Source organism: Puntigrus tetrazona, chromosome 21 (assembly GCF_018831695.1).
Source record: "Puntigrus tetrazona isolate hp1 chromosome 21, ASM1883169v1, whole genome shotgun sequence".
Classification (NCBI taxonomy): Eukaryota; Metazoa; Chordata; class Actinopteri; order Cypriniformes; family Cyprinidae; genus Puntigrus; species Puntigrus tetrazona.
Genome location: NC_056719.1, coordinates 14570590 through 14595408, shown reverse-complemented (window position 1 = coordinate 14595408; position 24819 = coordinate 14570590). Strand labels below are relative to the sequence as shown.

General features: G+C 39.0%; 2 protein-coding genes across 6 annotated transcripts in view; both read right to left on the bottom strand.

The window, feature by feature from the left end:
* Nucleotides 1-7295, bottom strand: part of ebf1b (EBF transcription factor 1b) — a 120647-nt gene extending 113352 nt beyond the window's left edge. For 3 of the 4 annotated variants that reach the window (XM_043222038.1, XM_043222040.1, XM_043222039.1), the window contains exons 1-4: nt 6694-7294; nt 6064-6220; nt 5203-5266; nt 4111-4166 (exon numbers count right to left, since the gene is read on the bottom strand). In XM_043222038.1, coding sequence (XP_043077973.1) covers nt 4111-4166; nt 5203-5266; nt 6064-6220; nt 6694-6827 — 411 coding nt within the window. In that variant the 5' untranslated portion in view covers nt 6828-7294. Of the gene's footprint in view, nt 1-4110; nt 4167-5202; nt 5267-6063; nt 6221-6693 lie in introns of all 4 variants that reach the window. The other variant, XM_043222041.1, reaches the window with a different exon arrangement.
* Nucleotides 7296-10098: 2803 nt separating this feature from the next.
* On the bottom strand, nt 10099-24607 carry rnf145b (ring finger protein 145b). Of its 2 annotated transcripts, none has more exons than XM_043221784.1 (11): nt 24411-24607; nt 23205-23422; nt 19137-19245; nt 18866-18957; nt 17181-17416; nt 16476-16651; nt 15452-15592; nt 15187-15369; nt 14718-14865; nt 13470-13826; nt 10099-12897 (listed from the first exon to the last, which is right to left on the bottom strand). In XM_043221784.1, the coding sequence occupies exons 2-11, from the start codon at nt 23386-23388 to the stop codon at nt 12469-12471; spliced, it is 2055 nt and encodes a 684-aa protein (XP_043077719.1). In that variant the 5' UTR covers nt 23389-23422; nt 24411-24607; the 3' UTR covers nt 10099-12468. The 2 variants fall into 2 exon arrangements, with proteins under 2 accessions (XP_043077719.1, XP_043077720.1); XM_043221785.1 differs by having other exon boundaries at nt 23205-23417.
* Between the last annotated feature and the right edge of the window lie 212 nt (nt 24608-24819).

The window sequence follows — 24819 nt, the reverse complement described above, 5'->3', positions numbered from 1 at the left end:
CGAATGTGCAAAGGTGGCGCGTAAAAAATTACCCTATGTTAATGTTACAAGTGTGATATTTAGGGCAGTTTTAACCGCGTGCCAAAGTGCGAGAAGGGCACATTAATAAGCATGCAACGTTCATATGCCTTGTAATACATATTTCATCTCGCCAAGCACACTTTTCATATTTCATCCAGCGTTTTCCTCAATGGCTTTGATGTGACGCTTGAAATCGAAGGCAAGTAAACAAGACGCTATAAATACATGGAAACCTACTTCCTACACAGTTGGCATCATCTGTTAGCATGCCATTAAGAACACGGCTGCCTTTTTTCCCAGGCCACTGCGCTACCTTTAAAGAGGTGCTGTCTTGGCAGTGATTTCACTCTTTGTTCTCCCACACACACAGAAGCGTTCACATACACGAATAAGTATCCCACCCCACCCCTGATCAGCTGTTCAGACATAAAGCCTGAGAAACAAGAGAAGAGGAAGAGAGAGCAAGAGCCGGGCAAGCAGACAGACAGGAGAATAGACGCAGGGTTTCTAGATACAGCTAACAGACATCTGAGAGACTTCTAGACGGTGCACGAATTCCAGCAGGAGAGCAGGGAACAAAACAAGGCCGAAAAGAAGAGAGTTGTGGAGCGGATGGGTTAAAAGAGCGATAATGCAAAGCTACGTGAAAAGAAATGCGCATTGCCAAGCCGATCGCAATGCATTTCGCATTTGACGTGAGTTCGGAGGGCGTGGTTTGGGAGAGAGGGCACGGTCTAGGTCTGGCTGGCTAGGTTTAGCCCGAACTCAAGTTAGCTTGAGCTAAACAACGGACATCTCGCACTGCATCTTAATAACGTAAACAATCCAGCAGGTAATGAGAGGGGAAAAGAAAAAATAGGGGGAGGGACGTGGGAGGTCTGCTGTCTCCTCGCTATGTTTGTCAGATGTGTCGGCGCTGAATCTGCTGATCACAGTTTTAACTGTCAAACTCACACTTAAGGGCCCCACACATCCCCGACTCCCTCTTCTGTACCCCGTTATGAGTTACAATCCCAATATAAAGGTGTAATTATTTTCGCCAAACCTGTTAACTGAAAATCCCGCCCCAGTTTTAAAGATTTCATCGGTCTCGTCACAGTATTTACACAAATACTAACGCCTAACCCTAAAGTTAACCCTGGGTTAGCATTAGCTACCCAGTAGATAAAAACTGCATATGCTGAATAGGTATGTTTTGAAGCCTTTGCCAGCACATAAACCAGTAAAGGAACAGCAAAAACCAGCAGAGGACCATCTTAAACCAGCATAAACCAGCAAAGGACCAGCATAAACCATCTTAAACCAGCATATCCAGTTTTTTTTTCTGTTTCTCATGTTCTAAACCATTTGTGAAATGTCAACTCAGTTCATGAAGTCTAATAAATCTTCTCTTGACAGGTGACTCAGTGATCAAGTTGACCAATGAAAACTGCGGGTTGGGGTTTGCCCTTAACACGCATTACCTTCCCTTGAATTAGCATGCTGGAATCTTAGCATGTGAATTATTCTTCCCTCAGCTGCCTAACATCAAGCATTCTGGGTTAAACACAAGTTGAAAGCCGATACAAAGCAAAACAGAAATGCGCTACATCTCGGCAAGTCGGATTCGGAGCACGTATGCTAACCGCTTGGCCGCTGCTAAAACAACAGATGCCGTAAATTAGCACTATAGCTTGAAATGTAAAACACTGAGATGTTTACGGTATCTGCTGAATCTAATAATTTGCCTGTGACAGTAACTACCAAAATAACAAGCGTCTTCATGCAACTGTTGCGCAGTTGCAAGAGTAAATCAGTCTCGCCACAGAATAATAAGCTCTGTACCCGCAGTATAACAGCAAATCTGGACACTAATTACAGCCCAAGCTAAAGCTGTTCTAGCTGTTTTTGCCACCGGAACATAAACAGAGTGTAAGTGTTTTAGCCTTGCTAGCGTCGTGAAACCTCTGTGATTAGCATTTGTTCCCACAGCCACTTAGAAAGCCCGTTTTGGTAACACTGTATTTCATGGCTTCACCTATTAGTTTCCCATTAGCGTGCACATTACTAGAATATTAGCCATTTATTAGTGCTAATTAAGCACATATTAATGCTTTATTCTACGCGAGCTTATTCCTCATTCCTAATCTAACCCAATACCTAAACCAACTCACTAACTAATAAACAGCAAATTAAGAATTTATTGAGTTGTAATTAATAGTTAACCATTCGAAAGTGCTACCTCAGTTTCGCTAACAAATTCGAAACATAAAATAATTCGGCTGGGAATCCATCCAACTGGGAACGTCACGCAGGTCACGGTGTTAACCAGCTTGGTTCGAAAGCTGCTTTCTGTGCATCATACGCCGATAACGACAGACGATGGACCTCACGGCCTGCAAAAATTCATTTACGTCGCGACTTAACTCACTCCACAGCCCGATAACTAGCATCTCACGGCCGCTTCTGAGCGATTACAGAAGGCCGCCGGGGATATAGCACGACACAAAAGATTACTCAGGTCGTCTGTAACCCGATAACGACTGCCAGCAGAGTAACATCCGCCACTGCCTTCTCAAGAGCGTCTCCTCTTCAATCTGAAAGCTTGTTTTTAGCCCGAGCCGCAACATGGGCCGAGACACCTGTAGCTGTCTTGTGGTCAGCCGGTATCCAGGTCTCATTTCACCCTCTCAACAGGTCTGACCGCCCTAGAGCGAAACCACATCTGATCCCGAACTCTCTCTCGCTCTCATTCACCTGAAGAAATCAAAGACAACAGCCGACCGAGCTGTTGGCGCGGTAAATATATCACTCGCTACGGTACTTTACAAGGTAACTAGCTGTCTTGTTGTTGGAGAACGGGATTTGATATCCTCCGACTGCCGTTACACATGTTCCCCAATCTTTAAGTGTAGTTCTAAGCGGATCCCTTTAGCGAGTGATTTAACCATAGGTTGTCTTCACATCTGAAAGTTCCCTGCACACAATGCAGCAGCAAAGGGGATCGCAATCTCATTCCTTGTGACTTCTATTACACGTGTTGTAATACCTGCACGAAAATAATGAATACAAGTGCTAAATATATTCAGAGAAGACTGACATGAAAACTGCCGGCAAACAACTACAAAAGATTTGTGAGGGGGAAGCCGAGGCGTCTGGGTGATTATTTTTTAACTTGACACTGATAAACAGCGCTCTAGCGACACTTCGCTCAAAAGTGCCATGTCCTCCCACGAAGTGCAGCAAAGCAGATAGTTAGGAAACAACAGCTCCTCTACCTACTGCCAGACTAGCGCTGTCAAAGTGGCAGCTACTGGGGTTTAATACACTTTGATGTTTCCCGCCACGCAACTTAGGCGGGAGAGAGAGGGAGCCGCCGCCCGCAGGTAAGTTAGCGACCGTTAGCGAAGTGTAAAGAGCCTAGCATGGAGCCTTTCTCAGTTTGCAGCAGGCGGCTAATAAACACGGATGTGTTTCTCTTTGACAAAAGCTAATCGCTAATTCCCATGACATGCTAATTAGGGCTGATCCGAGGTCAGAAAAAAAAACAAAACCACAAAAAAAAAAACACTGGTTATAAACCATCCAGACACTAGCCCGGGGGCCGCACATGTCTTCGGTGACAGATAAAATCAAACAGGAAACAGGAAACAGGCAACACTAATAATGTAGATCTGCTATATTGTACATACTAGAAACGAAACAAGCCAGAGTTCAGAAGAAAGCAGCCGAGCATGACATGTGAACCACACCAACGAGCAACACAAACATGGCTAGAAAGGGCTTGCGAGTGTAGCATAAAAAAAAAACATGATGAGAAAAATCTGAGTATATGAGTGCCCTAAAAATACACTCTGGTGCACAGTTAAACACCAAGCGAACTTTCAAACCGTCGAGCGCAAAAAGTCTAAAAGAGGCCACAGGACAGCCTACGATACACGTAAAAATGTGACACTGCCCCTGGGAGATACGCATGCTCTCCGCTGTGAGATTCATCTGCACGGAGCACAAACAGTTCGACCCTAAGCATGTCCCGATGCCCCAACATGTATGAATTAGCCTCTGGTGACATGCGCAGATGGTGGTGCGCGGGACGAGATGAACCCTTACCTGTTTTGTCATGGAGTCAATTAGTCTTACATAAAAATCCTGCTCTGTTCTGATGCCTGGAACACACAGAAACTTGACATCAGCGTGTGCTTTTCATCACATTTTCCACAAACACATACACATTCATTATCTCTAAATCAGCCATTGCAATGCACTCTAACTGCACCAAGTGTAATGCACTTGTAATAAATTGTTTAGCACGTGCTAAATAAACAATATACGTTGCATATGTAAAAAAAAAATCATCATATATATTTGTAGAGGAATATTTATCTAAACAGACATTTTAAAGAACACATTTTGTGATGGAAAAACATTTAAGCAGCCTAATCATAACTTTAACAATCAGCACACCTGCCCCTGTCACATATCAAAATTACCAGTTTATTTATTACTTTCTAATTAAATTATATAGCAAATTATACTCATGTATAGATTAATTCTTCGTGAAAACACAAGACGCCTGACTGAATTTAAAAAAAAAATGAGTTGAATTGGTATCTAAAGGGTGCCAAAGCCATTTTCATTTAACTTAAATACCGATGAATAAAATCAAGACTCAGAATGGCAGAAATTACCGCGATGGAAACTAGCGATGGAAACATTTACAAAAGGCACCGCGCAAGACACCCTCGAAAGGTGGCGGAACCAACGGCCGGTTTATTTAGAAACTGACCAGATGACAAACGATAGACGGGCCCGTCAGATCGCACGCCGAACGAACACGATCAATTCACGCTCTCTCCGAGAAAAACGCATTAACAATTAACATCGCGTGGTTGGAAGCGGGTGCCTAATTGATTTAAACCTCGAGTGAATTATTAATGCTTCGAAATCAAACCGATTCGTTGCGAAGAGCGGCGCTTTGATTTGAAGAAAGTAAATGGGAATGGGTCGGTGTCGGGGAGTCTGATTGCGTTTAAATTGTTCTGACAGGTCTCGATCGGTTAAATCGCTGATTTGAGATGTCGACTTGAGATCTCTAATGACGGCACCTGCTGCTTGTCGCGGTTTCAGCGCGATGAATTGCAAATCGCGATCGATGAAAGTGCGCAAACTCGAGCGTCGCGCGCAAAGGGGAGCATGTCTTACCGTTGCTGTAGAGAAGTTGCAGTCTGTAATGTATGCCATTGTTTGTCTTTTCTCCTGTGGTCTCCTGGGCATGAAAATAATATTACAACAGGTCTCAAATCATACGCTGCAAAGGCACTAACGTTGCTATCAAAAATGGGCCTGTTCATAAAATCAGCTCCTTTTTTGTGTAAAATAAAAATAATCAATTGCGTGTGTGTGGATAAATAAAACGTAATTATTAATTTCATTTCATGCATAAGGTCAAATGAATTATTCTTAGCTTTATTAGGTTATGTCACTACATACAGCTTGTCAGTTAAAGCATTACAGAAAGTTATAGGCCATTGCTGATATTACTTATATAACATTCAACGCATGACCTACATTTTTTTAAATATGTAAAATCGTATGCATTAAAATACTTGAAAAATTTAATTCAGGAGGCTGAAAGAAATACAGCTTATTGAGTTTTGAAGGCATGGAAAAATTAACAGACCTACTCGTCAATTTTATTTGTAAATGCAATAAAGGCGCATTTAATTTTTAATAAACGCGTATTAGCGTCGATCATATGAAATGACTTTTCAATTTAAATAACTATCCGTTAAAAATGTGTGTTTTTAATGTAATATCGCAATAGCCTAATTTTGATTGCACTAATCTCACAGCATATTATTTAAACAGGCTTTATTCGCGTTAGCTATTCCGGCGGATTTCAACGCGCGTGGTTTTGCTGTTTAGTAGTCACGTAATATGCACTTTTAAAAATAAAAAATATATATATATAAACATAAAGACGTGCGAGATACGTATTTAGTGCTCCGGTGACACCGTGGTGCTGAAAGTCAGTTTTTGAAGAAGCCCGTTCGGGAAACTCACCTTCTCTTTTTCCACAAATCCTACAAAAGAGGTTCTCTCAATTTCCACCGGCTGTCCTTGTCGGTCATAAAGGGCTAAAACGAAGTGGAAGAAGTTGGATTTGCGGAGGTTTGAGGGCGGCTGTTTCTCGAAGTGCGCCCGGGCCAGTCCCACTCCACTGCGGGGAAGACACGCAGAAACGCCCGTGTTAAAAATCATCCTTCAGATATTAGACGTAGATGCGCTACTGAAATAAAATGGATGTTTAATTTCTAGTCCCGGAATTCAAAATGCGTATACGTGTGTGTATATGCGAAAACGCAAATAATGTGTTGTTATTGTAACTATTATTATTATTATTACTACGCTATTATTGTGCTATTATCGGGCTTATTTCTCCAGCAAGTTCGACCCAGCGGTCTTAGGACCTCCAGATGTGACTGCATGCAAAAGAAGGTGAGCTTTGGCAAAGTACCCAAACTTTGCATCCAAAGGAACTCGTCAAAGCTCGCTAAACGACAAAGCAAAGCGCGTGAAAGGCTTAATCCTCCGCAAATCCGGATCGAGTTTCCTCAAAACAAACGCCAGCAGCACGATCGGTCCCGCGCTCCGTGGGAGGTGATCGCAGCCGCAGCCCCGGGGGTCTCTTACCTCTGCGCGGCCGTGTTCGCATCCAGCACCCCGGCGCCTTGCATCCATGTTCGGACTGCGTTCATGCCGGCTCCGATGGGCTCCTCTTTCAAAATACTCCCACTCCTTTGGATGCTCTCCTGAATCCCAAACATGAAACCGGGATCTCTCGCGCTCTCTTCCCGTTGGTAGTGTTTCTCAGGTGCCCACCTCCCGTGCGTAAAAGAGAGAGAGAGAGAGATAGAGCGCGCGCGCTCGCGCTTGAGAAAGAAAGAGAGAGAGATGGGAAGGAGTTTGGAAACCAGGACGGATCCCGGTGTCACCCAGACGCGAAGTGGAAACAAAAAGCAAGACGTCTTTTTTTCTGTGCCGCTGATAATGTTTCCTGGGAGCAGCTGGCGCGATCAAGCAGATCTCATATCAAATGTCATCATGACCTAACAACTTTTCTCCTCTTGTCTTCTTTTTTTTCCCCCCCGGTTTTTCTTTGTCAGGACAAAAAAGAAACTCAGAAGTGGCTAAGTCATCAAGAGGAGGCTGTATCCTTAGCGCTCTTGATCAAATTGAAGTGATTTGTGTCTCTTCCCAAAGGAATCAATCCTTCCTTTGACTATGAGAGGGAAACTAAACACGAGCGCAGCAGCCCCAGAGGCTTGAAGGAGGAACCGGGAGAGGCGGTCCGAAGGCAAACCAGTGTCAGATCCGCCCAACCAGAGCTGCCATCCTCTCCCTCTCTCTCTCTCTCTCTCTCTCTCTCTCTCTCTCTCTCTCCTCCACCCACTCCATCAGATTGTCAGATGGCATTACTCGAGCATTCAGAAGAAGCTGATTGGAGTTAGACGCTACAAACCTCCCGCAAAATGGGGCCGTATCGATCCATCTAGTTATCTTCTCGGCGCCGTAATTGCCGGCGTGACAATAAAACACTTGGGTCTCGTTCACACCTAAAAGCTCCGCGAACTCGAGAAAGCCTTTAATAAAGACGGATTGCATTTCGTCGTGTTGTGCGGTGTCGCAGTTGATATTCGCAACATTTACAAATGAAAAGACGCGCGGTTTGGCTTCTTCAGATTATTTCACCTCTAGGCAGGAGGAACTTGCGTCGGGAACCTAAAAGCAACATTTAGAGAACGTTGTGTAAACGTTCGCTATAGGTTGTCACGCAAATAAAAGCGTCTAAAGATAACGTTACGAATTGATTCTCAAAACAAGAACCGTGTTTTGGGTTTTTTTGTGCAGGGAATTAAAACTGTTATCGGTTTATTAGAATTCAAAGGCAGTTTAACTGTACGGTGAAGTTCAAGGAGTTCATTATAGCGTATCTGAGGCGCCTTCAAAAGCTTGTCCAGAGGTTCTCCAGAGGGTTGTGTCTGTGGGACGATCTGAGGAACCGAACGCCGCCTCGAGTGTCTTTCGTCTAAACCTTTCACGGAATTATAAAGCTATGAAATCTAACGCACACATTTGAAGACACGCGGTCCATATTGGCTAAAATTCAAGTTCCTGAGTTTCCACAGCGTCTTTATCTCACTCAGATAATTAAAACAAATCAGAGCTGACTCGCGAGCTTATTTTTTATTATTCTGCAACTTTTTTGATTCAAAAACGAGTTAGTGGAAACAGACGGATTTCTGTATCTGTTATAAAGAAATACAGCCGATGTTTTCTGAATCTACAGCGCAGAAATAAATGATTATTTTTATGTGGAATATATAGCCTACACGCGCGCGCGGAGACTAAGATGATGTGAAACGGTCGATAAAACGATGTAAATTAAAAAAAAATAGACCAACCTGTAGATAGAAATTTTACCTTTATTATTAAATACGTTATATATTCTGCACACACTCATATTAGCAAAAAAAAACATGCATTTTTTTCGAATCTATACATTTTGGGCTGTTTACTGTTAGCATTGAGGTAAGCGGTAAAATAGAAAAGGAAAAATAAACGAAATTCTGAAAAAATAAATATTTGAAATATTTGATTGTTTGATATAAGGATGTGGATACAGCACACGAATTTTTGCTGCGATAGATCAGATATATGTAATAGTTGATGAATAAACTGAAGGGAAATTATGTGAAACGCAGTCTGAGGCAAACACGCTCCTCTCCGGCTTAAACAAACACACACACGGCGCAAAGCATCTCTCACTCGAACCGTTTTATTTTTCCAAGCTGTATAGCTGTGACTGACAGATATGCAGCCGTGTGCACCGGCCCCTGGGGCCACTATATTTATAGTTTGTCCCCTCATTCTCCCACGCTGCACACTCGTGCAACTTACATTACAATGTGAAAAAAAAAACTTCTGAAAAAGAGATTTATTCAGTCTTGATGTTAGTAGCGACATTATTATTGCAAAATATAAACGTTAACTACATAATTAATAACCCACTTTATTATTATTATTATTATTATTATTATCATCATCATCATCATCATCGTGTGGTACACTTTATATTAATTCGACAGGTAACCCTAATACCATACTTTTCTCACGGATATTAATACTTTAACTCAAACGATAAGAATCAGATGGGCTATATTACTAGTGGAGTGTTTTTATTTTATTTATTTTTTTCTGATTCCAAATAATGCGAGATTAAATAAAAAACCATTGCATACAAGAAAAACGCACTTTAATAATCATTGTTTTTCAAAATATGATTAAGAGAATTAAAATTCCATATCCGTTACGTGTCTCTTTACCCATTTCCTGTGTATTGATTTTAAACATAATACTTATATATTACTTTTTTGAAAGTAGAGTGTGCGCAAGAAGGTAGTTGGATATTTTTACTCTTCATCGAATTCATCACCAAAATAACTGTAGTGTAGCTTTATTAAATATATACTTCTTCGTTGCAGAGAGTTAATCAAATATGTCATTTTAGGCGCAGTTTGGGACGCGTCACCAAACGCACGTGCGCCTCTGAACACGTGATGCAGCAGCGCCATCTTGTGATCAAACTGAACATCACTTAAATCACTGAAAATAATTCAATGAATGACATTCAAGTTACATTTGAATTCATCTTCGGTATCGGTATATATTTTTCCTGTTCGGCAGTGATGTTAAATCCATGAAAAATAATAATATATAAAATGGTAATATGTAGAAATATTTATATTTCACATAAATGCTGTTCTTTTATTAATTCATCATGATTCCCCACTTTAATATTTTTTAAAACGTAATTTTTCTTTAATATGTCGGAGCAAAGTTTCTAATGAAGAAACTATACAAGTTTCACAACTTTCTTTGATCATATTTACCAAAGGCATTAATAATTTTGAACTACACACAAACATGTTAGATTGTAAACTAACAAAAAGTTCACAAAACTAAATTCCTAAGAAGGAAATGACTCTTAAAACTCCATTTAAAGACACAAACCGTGAATTAAAACGACAACATTTGTTCCAGCTACATTTCAATTTATTTTCTTTCAAGAAAACTGTGCAAAACTACTTGATACAGAATGCTTCGAACGTCATTTGCGATTGCTCATACATCGGGTGTATTCATGCACGCAAATATGCCATTCAGAAACGTATCTTTAAAAAAAACAAAAAAACAGCAGAAAACCAATCGGCGTCCTCAGGATCAATCCCGCTTCCGAGAGCGTTCACGCGGCCCTCGAGACGCTTCATAACGTTCGCCGCCGCTTTAACACTGCGTGGCATATCAAAAACACAATAAAAGAATATACAAAGAAATATATTCGCCCATGTATGTACACATTTATAATGAGCTATACTTCATCTGCTCTGTAAGCGTTTGCTGCCCGACGAGACAAAATATTATTCGCTATAAATGAAATTAGTGCAAACATAGTATGGCGTGACATCTCTGGCAAACAAAATGGAGTGTTCTCCTGACAGAAAATAAGTCTGCAGTGACTGAATTAAACACTGCTGATGATATAAACTCGTTAGTCGACAGCCAATATTAAAGGAGAAACAAACCTTTAAAGAACTACAAAAAAAAACAAAAAAAAACTTGATTTTGAGATTCAACGCTAAACATGCCAGTTTTACTGTGGGCAAACCCGAGACAGCCTTAAAGAAACATCCACTGAATATTGATTTTTTTTTAAAAAAAAATGTATTGATTGATTGTCTACCCACTAATGTTCTTTAAAACCAGAAAACAGGTTTAGTCTATATAGTCCGCAATATGCTTTTAAAAATGCTCGTTTCCAGGAATCAAGCCAACTGCCGAACCGACGGCTTAACGTTTTTACATTATTTCTGACACATGGTAAAGAGTGACAAATACGTAAATGACAAAAAAACGCCGAGCCTCGGACAATCCCTTTAAAACTGGGGTAAATAACGAGAGGCGTGCTGTGATGAAACAGATCAGCTGGCTCAATGGCACTTTAAATAACATTCCTCAGCTTGACTCTGCCGGGGTCTGGATTTCGCAGTGGCTCATTTGGGATGCGCTTCCAAAAAGTTTACACACACACACACACACACACACACACACACACACACACACACACACACACACACACACACTTCTACAAAACAGTTTAGCATTAATAATCGAGCATCATCCATTACCTCCATAGAGATGATGCACACTTTCAGGCATACTGAATGTATTCTGCCCTACAAAGGCGAAACGCTGTACCTACACCAGCACTCGAATGGAGAAAGGGTTTCTTAAGCGAGTTTCTGAAAAGCATAGTTGTGCCAAACCAGTCTGTCACACATATCACTTTTTAAGAGCCTACGTTAGTAACTTAATGTTAGCACAAAGTGTACAGTTAGCTATGTTTTGTCTCTGTAGGGCAGAATTCTGAAATGTCGTCTTGACCAGCAATAATGTGAACAGATCGTATGAAATGCATCCGTGAGCTGAGAGACATCCCAAAAAAAAAAAAAAAAAAAAATTATTCGAAAATGTCATTTCAAATTCGTACAATGTTTTTTTTGTGGAACACAAAAGGGAAAGTTCAGCTGACTATTTAAATAAAAAAAACATTTTAATATTTTAGGCAACAATTTCATATCGGTCTGTTCCCAACACAAGCTTTAGGATACTACGATATTGCGTGGAGATATCTGCACAGCGGGAAAGAAAAAAAAATACTTGGAACTTTCTCACAATTCTGACTTTTTCAATCTGTGTTGAAAAAAAAAGAGAAGAAGTGTAAACTCAGATTTTGGAGGGAAAAAAGTAATAACAGTGGAATGTTAAACTGCAATTGATAGAAATGAATAGATTAAAGATTATACGTGGACAAAAAAAAATGATTTAAGACGTAAACGTAGACATTACTGCAGAATGTTAACTTGCTATTGTGAGATATAAACGTGTAATTGTGAGAATTAGCTTAAAAAAAAAAAAAAAAAAAAAGTTGTAGACTATTGCGACATACTAACTTTTTTATTCCATGGTAGAAACAAAAAACCACAACTGTGAGATGTAAACTCTTATGAATTGGGAGTTAAAATTAAGCAATTTAGCCTTTTTTTCCATTTTGAGAAAGTCCAAATAGTTAAATAATTAGCAGCAATTTTTTTCAGAGTTGGGAACAAGATTCAACATAATAGCACAAGTCACTTTTCATTATATTGAAAAAGAGCAGCTGTAACAAAATTCGAAATATCTTTTTTTGTGTTCCACAAAAAGGGTTTGGTGCGTGTGTTAGTAAACGACAAAAAAAACCCCAAAAAACATTTTAAGGTAAACCATCCCTATTGTGTTCAAATGGAGTCCTCATCATTGGCAACATAAAGTGTTTGTGGCGACACCTCACAGGCTGGTAAGAGTTGCTCATGAAGAGGAATGGACATCTGACGTGCTGCACGAACCATCATCATTCAAACCACCGTCTGGGTTGGTGCTGCTCTCTGCAGCTTTATCACATTCTTTGGGCTGGATTTTCAAGCTCCCCGATGATAACGAGTCTGTTTCAAGCTCTGGCTCAGCTGAGGTTTTCATGGGAGGCGCGTTTTTTGCTTGGGCGCCTTCCTCAGTGTCCGGCTCAACCTGTGGCTCAGCCTGCTCCTGTTCCGCCTCTGCTGGGTTCTGATTGGCCGTTGGAGCGCCTTGGTTGGCGGCTCCTGGAGAGCTTGCTGGCTGTAATTGGCTTTTGAGCTGGCCGTGGCACAGAGGACACGTCTCTTGCACATACAGCCACTTCTTTAAGCAGGCAGCATGGAAAAAGTGGCTGCATGGTGTGATGACAGCAGACTTCATGTCCTGGAATTGAAGGATGGAAGTGAGAAACGATGTTTAAAACTAAACAGCCAAGAAAAGAAGTGAAATTATATGCATGATGACAAATGAGGAAGTGGTTTAATGGCTAGCGGAGGCGAATTTAGATTCAAATGGTGGTGTGCACTGTTCAGGAGCCCACTGTATGTAGCGGTATCGCTAAGTATTCACGAAACTACCGAAACCCAAAGACTTCCACATTTGGTTATGAATCTCCTGATTTGATAAAAGTATGATCCAGATTCATTTGGGTATAATATTTATTTTAATAAAGAACCTTTAGCAAAGTTTCTTTAACTCATTAACTCACTCTGTGTGTGTGTGTGTGTGTGTGTGTGTTGGTTTATGGGGACACAAATTAGTTGTCCTCATAATCCAAAAGGCTTAAAAAAAAAAAAGAAATGAAAAACACAAATTCCAATAAATGTCTGTGTATAAACGTGTGTGTGTTTATTGAATAACATTTCAATTACTTAGAAAATGTAATATAATAAGTTCTTTTTTTATTGATTCGATTAACTTATGCTGTGAATAAATGCACTGAAAACGCTCCTTACCTGAAAGCATATAGAACAGATGTCATTATGTTGCTGGAGTTGTAATGCGGAAGCAGTGGGCATGCTTTGGATCTTGTGGACTGCATCTCTGCGCAACAGGAAGCTCTGCCAGCCCAGCTGGGCCCTGAGCCACACGTTGTAATAGGAGTGGACCAGGATGATGGTGGAGCCCATTACAGTCCATTCTCCAAACAGGGTCTCTGAGACACCGTAGGCCACCACGCAGACGGCTACCAGGAACTCCAGGAGCCGGTAGGTCCCATTGACACAGTAGATGACCTCATCCATGTTTTCAACAGGAGCCTTACGAAACTCCTCCACCATGAAGAGGATGTAGATCAGAAGCGTCCCAAGAACCTAAGATAGTGTATCATATATCATTATATTTGACACACATACACACGTATAACATATATAGGTAGTGTTTCAGAGAAAATTATATATTTATTTTGCTATAACAAATGTACACAACATATCATAAATGTCTTGTTACTAAAACAAAAATCTAATCAGCATTGATATGAAAAGTTTGGCCAATACTGATAATTGAAAGCCAATACCCAATATGTTGCCTGATAAATGTCCATCCACATTTTTATAGAATTTTTCAGAGCCTGATTACAGAAAGTCTCGACATTAAAAGCCATTAAACACTTCAATGTAAATCAAACATGAACAAAATAATTCTTATTAAATAATTATTTGCATGTAAAAATAAATAAAATCTTGTGCCATGCATAAATTAAACGGAATAGCCTCCGCACAAAATAAAATTTAAATTTTAGTTAAAACATACTGATAATGAAATGAATAAGAAAAAAGTGGTGGTGGATATTAATGATTTTTAAAAGGTAGTGTCTTAATACCGGAGCTGAATGAACAGTAGACTGAAGCAAACTTAGAAAGCAGGTTAATTATGCTATATGAGAATAAGATATTTTTACAAAAACATAATATCATAACATATGCACAAAAGACCCACATACATATGTAATGCTGAACCAAGTTAAATGCTAGAATGTATAGCTCATGTGTATTAGCCTGAGGATCTTCCTTTAACCACGTGCTGCAACATGGCAAATATATCAAAACAATTCACATTTTATTATAATAGTGTTCTCATTAAAATGGTATACATAACAGTATACATACACACAAACACACACAACACTATACAACTTCATTCATTAGCAAAACTTGACAATGCGAGAGTAACTGTTCATTTGTATTTCTGTGAGGTTTGGGTACCTGCAGTGATGTGAGGATGCTGGAGGAGATGATTATGAGCAACCAGAAGTCCATACGGAAGAACTGGCAGATCATGTAAGCCATGTAAGCAGGGAAGACCAGCAGGAAAAGACATAGGCTCACTGCTCGGAAGTGTTTCCACAGACTCCTGCAAAAACCCAAGACAAAAGAAAGATTCAACAACTGGAGGAGGAAAAAAAAAAAAACGACCCTGACAGTACTATATTTTTCTTAGCAAAACGAACATGTATAATTTAAAATGTTAAACATATATTATATTGAATAGTATTATATTTATATGAATGTTATATTTATATTAAAATAATAAGAAACTTTCCAATCATTCAGAATGTCAAAAATCAGACAGACCACAAAAAATGTTTGAAACAACACGCGCCTTGTCTGAAAGTGGCAGGAAATCTGTATTCTGATCAGTATGCAAGTATGAAAGACATTTTGAGGCTCTTACTTGTCTCTGGAGGCCCCCAGCGCCAGAACTATGGGGTCAGCAATCTCCAGCATTGACTGCAGGATGGAAGCCACTACGACGAAGAGGATGATGCTGAGGAGGAAAGCTCTGTGAATGACCTGCAGCTCAATGAGCCCAGTCTGAACGGCTAAGATCAGCAGAGTGATGCCCTCCGTCATGCCCCTGAAAAGCAGATGAGAAAAACTACTGCATACGCTCTCATCTATAAACACGCCCCTGCAAAAAGTTGTTGCACGTTCCTCACCTGTGCATGGCATTGTCGTTCATGAAAGCTCTATATCCCTGTAGGTAGAACTTGCAGAGGGTGAGGACGCCCAGCGCCACGAAAGACACAGTGAAGACCAGCCCCAGCAGAGAATAAGGAGTACTACAGCACTCAGCGATACTGCAGGAAAAAAAAAAAAAAAAAATGTGTTACATATTGTTAAACTGTGATTTTGATTTCTACTGCCCTATTTTCTGCTGTTTCAAGCCCGTCTAGCAATGCATTCTGATTTATATCTAGCCCATGTATGTCATTTAACAGTTATTTCCCAATATGCTTCTAGCGCAGTGGCATATGATCACCAGCATTACAGGATGGGCAAAAACTAAAAGGCTTTTTGTAAAATAGATCGACACAATAATAAGAGTTACGTTTGGGATAATTATATTTTAAATGGAGGTTATTATTTTCTTTCTTTCTTTTTATTTTCTTGTGTTCTGTTTTGCGTGCTGGTTGGTTGGTTGTTTTAATTTAACACAAAGTAATAATGTGTTCCAACGACTTAATTTGTTCCCTCATTTTAATGAAATCACGGCCACACTGTACCTTAGACTTAATTTAATCAAATGAATGAAACATGGCCACAAATGAGTAAGTGCCAGGAACTAATAAATATTAATAATTTATTTTTTTATACCCATTTTTAAGCGTGTTACTCTGTAGTAGGATTATTTTACAAGCGACGGTATTCAGTTTAGGTTTTCTTGCCTTGCTTGTCCAAATGTTGTCAATTCCTTTCCATTATCAAGAGAATATATTTTATTTCTAGTTAATGCTCTTTTTAAGTTTGGATCAAATCAAAAGCGTAATTTGTACATAGACAATTTTTCGCCCAAGAGATACAGCCTATCACTGTCACATCCCTTTTTATGCATGTACACACTGTGCTGAATTAATCATTGATACGTTTTTGAGCTTCCCTAACTGTTGACATCCCGGATCTAGATGCTATCCTCAGTGTTGATTAATAAAAACAGTGTTCTATATGTTACAGCATTCAGACCTGGTGAGGAACAGGAAGAGCAGCCTCTCTCGGGAGGGTGGCTGGTCCCGTGTGCTGAAGTAGGTGTAGATCTGCAGCGCAAACAGCACCAGCCAGAAGCACATGAAGAGAACAGGCAGAACCAGCTGATTCCACAGAGACATGCCCAGAGCAAGCAAACCATACACCTCCACCACCTACAGAACAACACAGGAAATAGGAATGTTACCTAGGGTTCAAAGACTGGCAAAAACATCTTACTTTACTCCACATTATTCACAAACCAAAAAAGGTTTATCTGCAAAAGATTAAGCCTTATAATGTGATCCATTGTAATTCAATATAGCAATTATGTATCATAAATATATTCTGCTTATATTTAGAAATTATTTACAAGCAACAGGACAAAAAAATGACAGTAAAAATTTCAAAAAGAAAGATGTCATTTTTAACTTTCTATTCATCAAAGAATCCCAATAGGGAAAAAAAAACAGCATCTGTTTTTTTATTTTTACAAATAAAAAAATTCTAGTAACTCTTTAGAAAACTGCCCATCATTACCGAATAATCACACTTGAGTTTTTGATTAGCTAGAGGTGAACTACCAGATTTATCTGAGCACTATTACTCACTAAATTGTTAACGGCCATGATGGCAGGAAAAAAAAAAAAAAATCCACAAGCACATGATCCCTGGAATGAGGAGGTAACTCTACAAAACTCATACCTGCACCAGCTCTCTGTAGGCAGTTTTGGCCAGATTGTACGGCACCAGCAGGTTGGAAGCGATGAAGTAGAGCACCTCCAGACCGGTGAAGATCATAGCGAAGCGGTTGATGAAGACGATGGTCTCCAGGGGCACGAGGCACAGTCTAGCCACTAGAGGGAGCAGGTGTGCAGAAAACAGCCAGATCTGTTTGGTCTGCATGACGCAGGAACACAGCGTACACACCACGACCTGACCTGAGGGAGAGGATAGTCTTACTGAACAAACACTGCCTTACAGACACGCTGAACACAAATACATCACACTAACACGCATCAATGTTTTCGGTTTAAAACGGTTCCATTGGGAGTGTCGCAATGCGATCCGCTTTGACGTGTTGACAGGGCAAATAAAAGACATCTGATCAATTTGACTAAAACAAAACTAAAAGGGTTGAAGTTGTGTGTCTATCAGTTTAGGGGCGAAACTTTTGCAATTAGACATAATAATCAAATTATTTATTTCCGCTTTTCCTTTTTTTCCGAACTCCGTTGGATTGCACGAATTGTGTGGTGGTGTTGCTAAAGTACGTGCGTCACTGACATGACATGTCACTTGACATGACTAATCAGAATGCTAATAGTTTCATTTGGCTGGTCAACAAAGAACACAGATTTTGCCTACGAGAGTTTTCTATTCAAATAGTTTTATTTCAAGTCAAATGAGGATACTGCCCTGCTGCTTTTGTGAACTGTGCTACGTATTAGCTCAATGTTTTACAGTGTGATTCTCCCATATTAATAGAGATTTTCAGGATTAAATATTTGGATATAAAGACAGTCTGTTACTGAGGTAAATATTTGATTAGAAATGACCTTCCCAGAACTGCAAAAATAGACAGATCTTTTAACAGGGCATTTCAACAGTATTTTATGGATTTTTTTTTTTTTTTTTCCATGATTTTTCAAACATTTTTTATTCTGATTATGCACAATAAGCAACTGTGAGGTTGGCAAAATCATTATTTTCCTAGAAAACTCAGTGATTTTTCCCAGACATTTTTCCCCCAGAAGTATTTTAGAAATAATAATCTATAAAAGGGATTTTTCATTTGTACACAGCCACTTCTGAAACTTGCTGTAATATATGCTAGAGAGAAGTACATGTTCTTCTATGTTCAGTAATTTCCTGCAATTATGAAAAACACTGATAGACAACTAATTTAGCTATTTCTGTTCTACTATGGAGAGTCACCCCCGTTTTACCCAAAACTCAAAACCATGAATGATCCGTCAAACTGTTATTCTATATGCCACCTCCATTACATATATTGATAAATAAGGCAACAATATCCCTCCTTTTTTTTTTAAATCAATTAAATTAGTTAGAAATGTATTCAAGGCTGTTTGTCATGGAAAGGTCTGGTTGCTCGCCATTCCATTCCTAAACGCCTCATTAGTAAAACTGGAAGTATTTCACAGGGCCTATTCATTAGCAAATAGAGCACGCCGAGATCCTGTTTCTTCTCTTTCAGTTTCTGTGCTATAGTTCAGCGGTGTGGTCTCTTTTCCAGCATGGGTGGGAACCGAAGTTCAGTAACACAACACCGGTTGCGAGTAACCCATCCCTTATAATGCTTCGGGAACAAATGCAGCAGTAAAGAGAACATGGTCGTGCTGTTTTGGAGCCGATGATGCAGGACATACCGATGAGCGCCGTGGTGAAGCGGTTCATGGACAGTGGCTCCAGGTAGAGGGGTCCCTCGTATCCAGAGTCCAGCTCTCCACGTACATAATCCCTGCAGGAACACCAATCATTGCACTGTCTGTTCGGTAGTCATTATAGCTACTAAACAGCTGCATTAATGTCCAATTTTTTATTTGGTCGTGTACAAGAACTAATCAACATGCTAGCACTTTAAACCCAATGTCTCATTGCGTTTTATACAGTCAAAGATGGGGTGCTGCGAGCACAGACCTGGAGAGCTGGTGTCCAGCGAAGAGCAGAAGAGCTGTGAGCACGTAGAGGTAGAGTTGCACAAGATGCTGCCGGGGTAAAGTCAGCAACACCAGACTGAGGATGTAACCTAAAGAAAAGCGATGACAGGAATATTGATATACTGATATGTTTTCAATGAAATGAAATAAACCGTGTGCTTCTTGGTTTAAACTAAAATGACATTTTCGGTTTTAAATTGTACATTGGTGTTAACGACAAATCACCTGCAATAAAGGAAATGTTTTGAAAATGTAGTTAAAAAGCATATGTAAAAAGCAAATGTAACATTTATAGTCATGTCAATCTCATAGCCTTTTATAAAACTTGTGCCAATTCCAAAAAAAGGTTTAATTCAAAGTCTCTAAAATGTTGTGTACATCTTAACCTTCTAGTTGGTTTCTAAAATTTGGTTAAAACCCTCAAACTGACTCTATGAAGAAAAACTACACATCCATGCAAACAAAAACCCTTTCCAATAACTCAAAAATATGTCATGTAATAGTTTCCATCTCTTTTATTGTGGTATTTCTATAGTTAGAGGTCAATCTGAGGCATATTTTTGTTCACAATTAGCTGTACAATGTTTTTTTTTTTTTTTTTTTTTTTTTTTTTTTCCCATCGCTACTTGTAACGACTAGCTATTTGCACATTGACTTTTTTTTTTTTTTAATTCTTTTAAACTAAATATTTTTTTTAAATTTAAGGTACGCTTTATTTTAAAACATTCTGATAAACAACAATACAAGCCTAGCTGTGTCAAGAGATATTTAACCAAATTAACTTGTTAACTCTGCTGGTGATTATAAAAACAACACGTGAAACAGAAAGTAGGATGCAGCTCTGGTCTTAACTTACAGGGCTCATTAAAAATGCTAAAGGATTGTGCGTTACAGCAAAGGAAAAGGTATTGATTTCATTTAATCCCATGGGTTTACACAGCACTGCATTTAAATCACATTTTTAAAAAAATAAAACCTATAACTAGAAACCAGTATTTAAAAAGTCAAAAGTTGGGTCAATGACATTATTGGTGAAAACTTTTATAGCAGTAGAGTGTGATCCACCCTGCCTGTTTAACTGTGTCAGCATTATCTGTAAGCCACACTAAACCTAAAAGACTGTTTTTAGGTCGACAGGAAGGCCCTGACGATTCATCTCCTGGGCTGACCTGCACACTTGCATTTGTCTTTAACTGAATGAGCAAGTCTGGGAAAGATTCTACCATAAGAAAAAAACCCAATTTGTCCCTGGCTTGCGAACAATTGTTCTTTTTGTGGTTGTTTATGCCTGCTGCACTGAATATGCAGAGAGAATCCAGCATATTCCAACAAGAGGAAATCTAATATACTGCCCTGGACAGCTGGGTGAACAGTTAGCCCGCAAGTGATCATCTATAAAGCATTTGCTGATGCTTACATCATTCTGGATAGAATTAGACATTAGTTTATAGATGTGTGTGTTTGTGTGTGTGTGTGTGTGCTGGAAGCACAGCTGTTCTCTTCATACTGACCACCAAACAACGATTATGCATATGTAATAGTTAACTCAGATATCCAAAAGCTATACTTTTTAATTTAAAATTAAAGATAAATATAAAGTTAGACATCCTAAACCATGCAATAAACATAACATTTACTTTTTTTATAATTAATTATAAATTAAATTTTTATATATTCAAAAAAATAAAATAAATAAATATATATATATATTTTTTATTTATTTTATTTTAATTATTATTATTTTTTATTAATTACCTATATGAATCATTTTATCCTTTGTTAAACACTCTACACATTGTAGACGTCACAATAGGTTTAAAAGATACAATGCATGCTAATATTTGCCAAAGCACAAATGAATGCATCAGATCTGAAGTATGTTTAGTGGTTTAGTTTCTGTCATCATTCAGTGTCTGTTACAGGTCATGCAAAGAGAGGAAAAAGGAAAAATGGGTGTGGTAGAGATGTGTACATCTATTTAAGTCACATATATTGCCTGAAGAACCGCAGTGTTTAGCTGGAGGTCACAGGGTCGCTGCGCTGATGGTTTACAAGAAGGTGTTTTGTATCAAAATGTATCAGGTGACGGAAGTGTGGCATCATGTCACTGGTTCGCAAACTCGAGTTAAAATGAATAATCTATGGTCGCACTGATGCTGCAAATCTCGGTCAGTGTCAACAACATTTCATTTAAACTAATACAAATGCAGCCTTAGTCTTAAGCTCGTCAGTAAATGTAAATGCCTATTCTCAGGCAACAAAGAAAATGTTTAAATGATTGATATGCATGTTTAACTAAAAAAATTATTTAAGAACTAGCATCCCGTCTCTGGATTTGTAGCAGTGGCGTCAGGTTTGTACACTCAGAGATAGGGTGCTGGATAAATGGAGTAGTAAAAACACTATTTGCAATGCAAAGGTAGTAGGAACCTGCATAAAATCAGACACCGAAATGTACTACTGAGTGAACAATGACGAATCAATTAAATTTATACAGCTGAATTGAAAACAACGCAGCCCTACGACGATTTTGTCATGCAAAAAAAAAACATTTACTAGTGACAATAACTTCAGGTCAATAAGCACCAGAGCAATGCCAATGTCAGACACCAACGGGAGCACAGAAAATTATGAGATATTTGTATATTACTTCAAATATATATGCAATAAGGTCAGATGCAAATTACCTAATTTTTCAAATTGTAATACGTAACATTTTATGCAAACGATAATGCAGCAACTTTATATTAAAAAACGTATTGTATAATAAAAATACATTATTTTAACAGCTATGCTTTGACTCCAGCGTGTGGCTGAAATATAAACATTTAAACAGCAAATATCCTTTTTTTCTTATGAATTTATTCAAACCTGTGTAATATGGTGCATTTGTTTATCAAAACACTTCTTTCTAAAGTTATCTTTTTCTAGATAAATGTAGTATGGGGTTCATGGATATTGAATATCTTACTTTACAATCTGTTCTCAAGCTCTTTCAATGACATCTTTCCAAGACATTCAAGTAAGTTTCTTTCAGCATACAATCTGATGTTCGTTTCATGCACTAACTTGTAGTAAAGAGGATTGTGTGCTGATTGTACGAAAACATTACATGTTTTTGTATTTTTTACAATTTTGTGATTAAAACTGACAGAATTTAAAAGTTGAGTCTGACGCATCGCATCAGAAGTAACAAGCAAAGCCTGTTGCGATTTATTAGATATGACGCACACCAAAAATAATAGTTCGTTAAGTTCATCAAGTGATAACAGCGCAGGCCAAATATTAAGATTTAAGAATTAATATCAGCACAACGGGAATCGGTACATTTTCCACCCAGGTACTGTGTTAAACTATCCTGATAGCACTACCCAGGGTGCATCTCATGAGAACGGCTGAGAGAAGACTATAAACAATCAGAGCGATCAAATCTCTCGCTACCATTTGTAGATGCACAGCTTTTCTCCGTTTCCATATTTTCTTTGACACAAACAAAACAGGTCTTAATTACAGCTTGCAGCCCTATGGTCTCATTACTGCTTTAATGACTAACAACCTAGACTGCTCCCATCATAAAAATCTTCCCAACTCCTGACTCTGCGTTTCCACTGACCCATTGCAAGAGGACTCCAGCCAGAGTGCAAACACTAGCACTTTCCTTTTCTTAAACGGGGAGCACAGACGACTAAGAAAACACACCAGCACACAAAAGAAATTAATGCATTTGAAACGTCGTCATGACCACCGCAAATCGAAAATTAGCCATTCGAGATACACTTCAATACTGTACGTTTTACATTTAGTGAAGGAAATTTAAGTGTGGCTTACAGCTAAGGTATTATGGGTGGCATTTTGCATTTCCATATGAAAAAAACCCACCTCCAAGTTTAAATCAGACTCGATAAATAAGAGCAAAAAAGTAATAACACACCATTATATATGATTTCCCCCATATTTAACGCACAAACGTTGAGTTCTTTTGAACAGCATTTCCAAATCAACGCTCGCTGTGTAGACAGAGAGTGGTTGCTTGTTGTTTGTGACCTACCGACATAATGCAGGTACAGGGCGATATATTTGTACTGGAAGAGAGGGTTATTGTTGAGACTGCTCCTCTGGATCTTTTGGAAGAAGGAGCTGACGTCCCAGCGGTACAGCACCTCTAGCAGCATGATGCTGGGGATCCGCAAACCCACGTTCAGAACTGCCTCCACACGGGCCTTCATCGCCATGACCAGCAGGGCACCGAACAGGCCTCCACCTAAACTGAGAGACAAACGTGACTTTAAAATAGAGAACAGCAGCGCAATCCTATTAAAACCACACAGTTTTGAAGCCTTTGAGGAACTAAATCAAGACACACGAGTGTCTGAAATTTGACAAAATAAAAAATAGGTATGACAATAATGCATATTATACGTATACACGCACTTAGAAAAATAAAAACAAATAATAATATTAGAATCGTTTATTCACATATACACAAACTTTCATGAGTATGCGTTTTATACAGGCTACAGCTAGTTTCGTTCGAATAAAACTAAATAATAATACAAATGCTTGAATATGTCATTGTCTGCAAACAAAATCTAAATACATCTTCAAAACAACAGTAATACCCATCTTTAAGAAACCATGAGAACACCAAGGTACTTTTCGGAAGTAGAAGAACGACACACCTACTTCTCCTTCTCTTATTACCACCGGATGGAAAATCCACCACACTTACATAACTATACTGTTTTAGTCAACAATATAGTTAAATAATCGGGCTGTGACGAAAATATGGAGTTGTATTTCTCACATTTGAACTCACGTGGACTAGTTATTGTCATGCCTGTCGTGTTAAACGTGTTTGAACTTTAGTAACCCCGACACATCAACAGTCCCACAGTTTAAAAACAGGACAGCTGGGAAATATTGAAAAGATAAACCATATACAGACACGGATATTACAGATTTAAGACGACAGAACACATGTTTAAACGTGAACCAGAACAATAATGACTGACTTTCTCTGGCTGTGGGGAGTTTGTGCTGACTAAAGGGCATGGACTTAATGCTAATAATAAGGTAAACTTTATATTTAACAGCTTCGTAGGTGTTAAAATACTAACAAACAATGTTTTTGAGGGAAATGTGTTAAACACGTTAAGTTAAATTATTTTTAAATGCCTAGCTAACAGCAGCATTACAGAACTGTGCCCGTTATTCCCTTACAAACGCTTCGATAAATATAATAAAATCGACTTACACGTTGGTTAGTTACTTCACGCTGTTGGATTTCGTCTTCGGCTGCGTCTCTACATGAGTATGGACCATTTTTAGCTCAGACGTCTCGACGTTATCCGTTTGCTACGGTCAAAATAAAAGCAGAAGAGTCTGAGCATCTAAATTCACTTCGTCAGGCAGCCATTACGCACACCGTTTGAATACGCACCGCGCATGCGCAATTTTGAATGACAGACATTAGCCGCTAGGTGGCGCCTGTCTAACGGTAATTCTACTACATGAATCGTTTTATTGACAAATCCAGTAGAAATGTGACGAGCAGTTACTAAGGAGAGAGTGAAAATATTCGAGGGCATTTCGCGAAAGCTTCAAGGTGCAGTGCCCTCACTTACACCTCTAGGGTTTCGACTAGCTCATGAATATGAATTAAT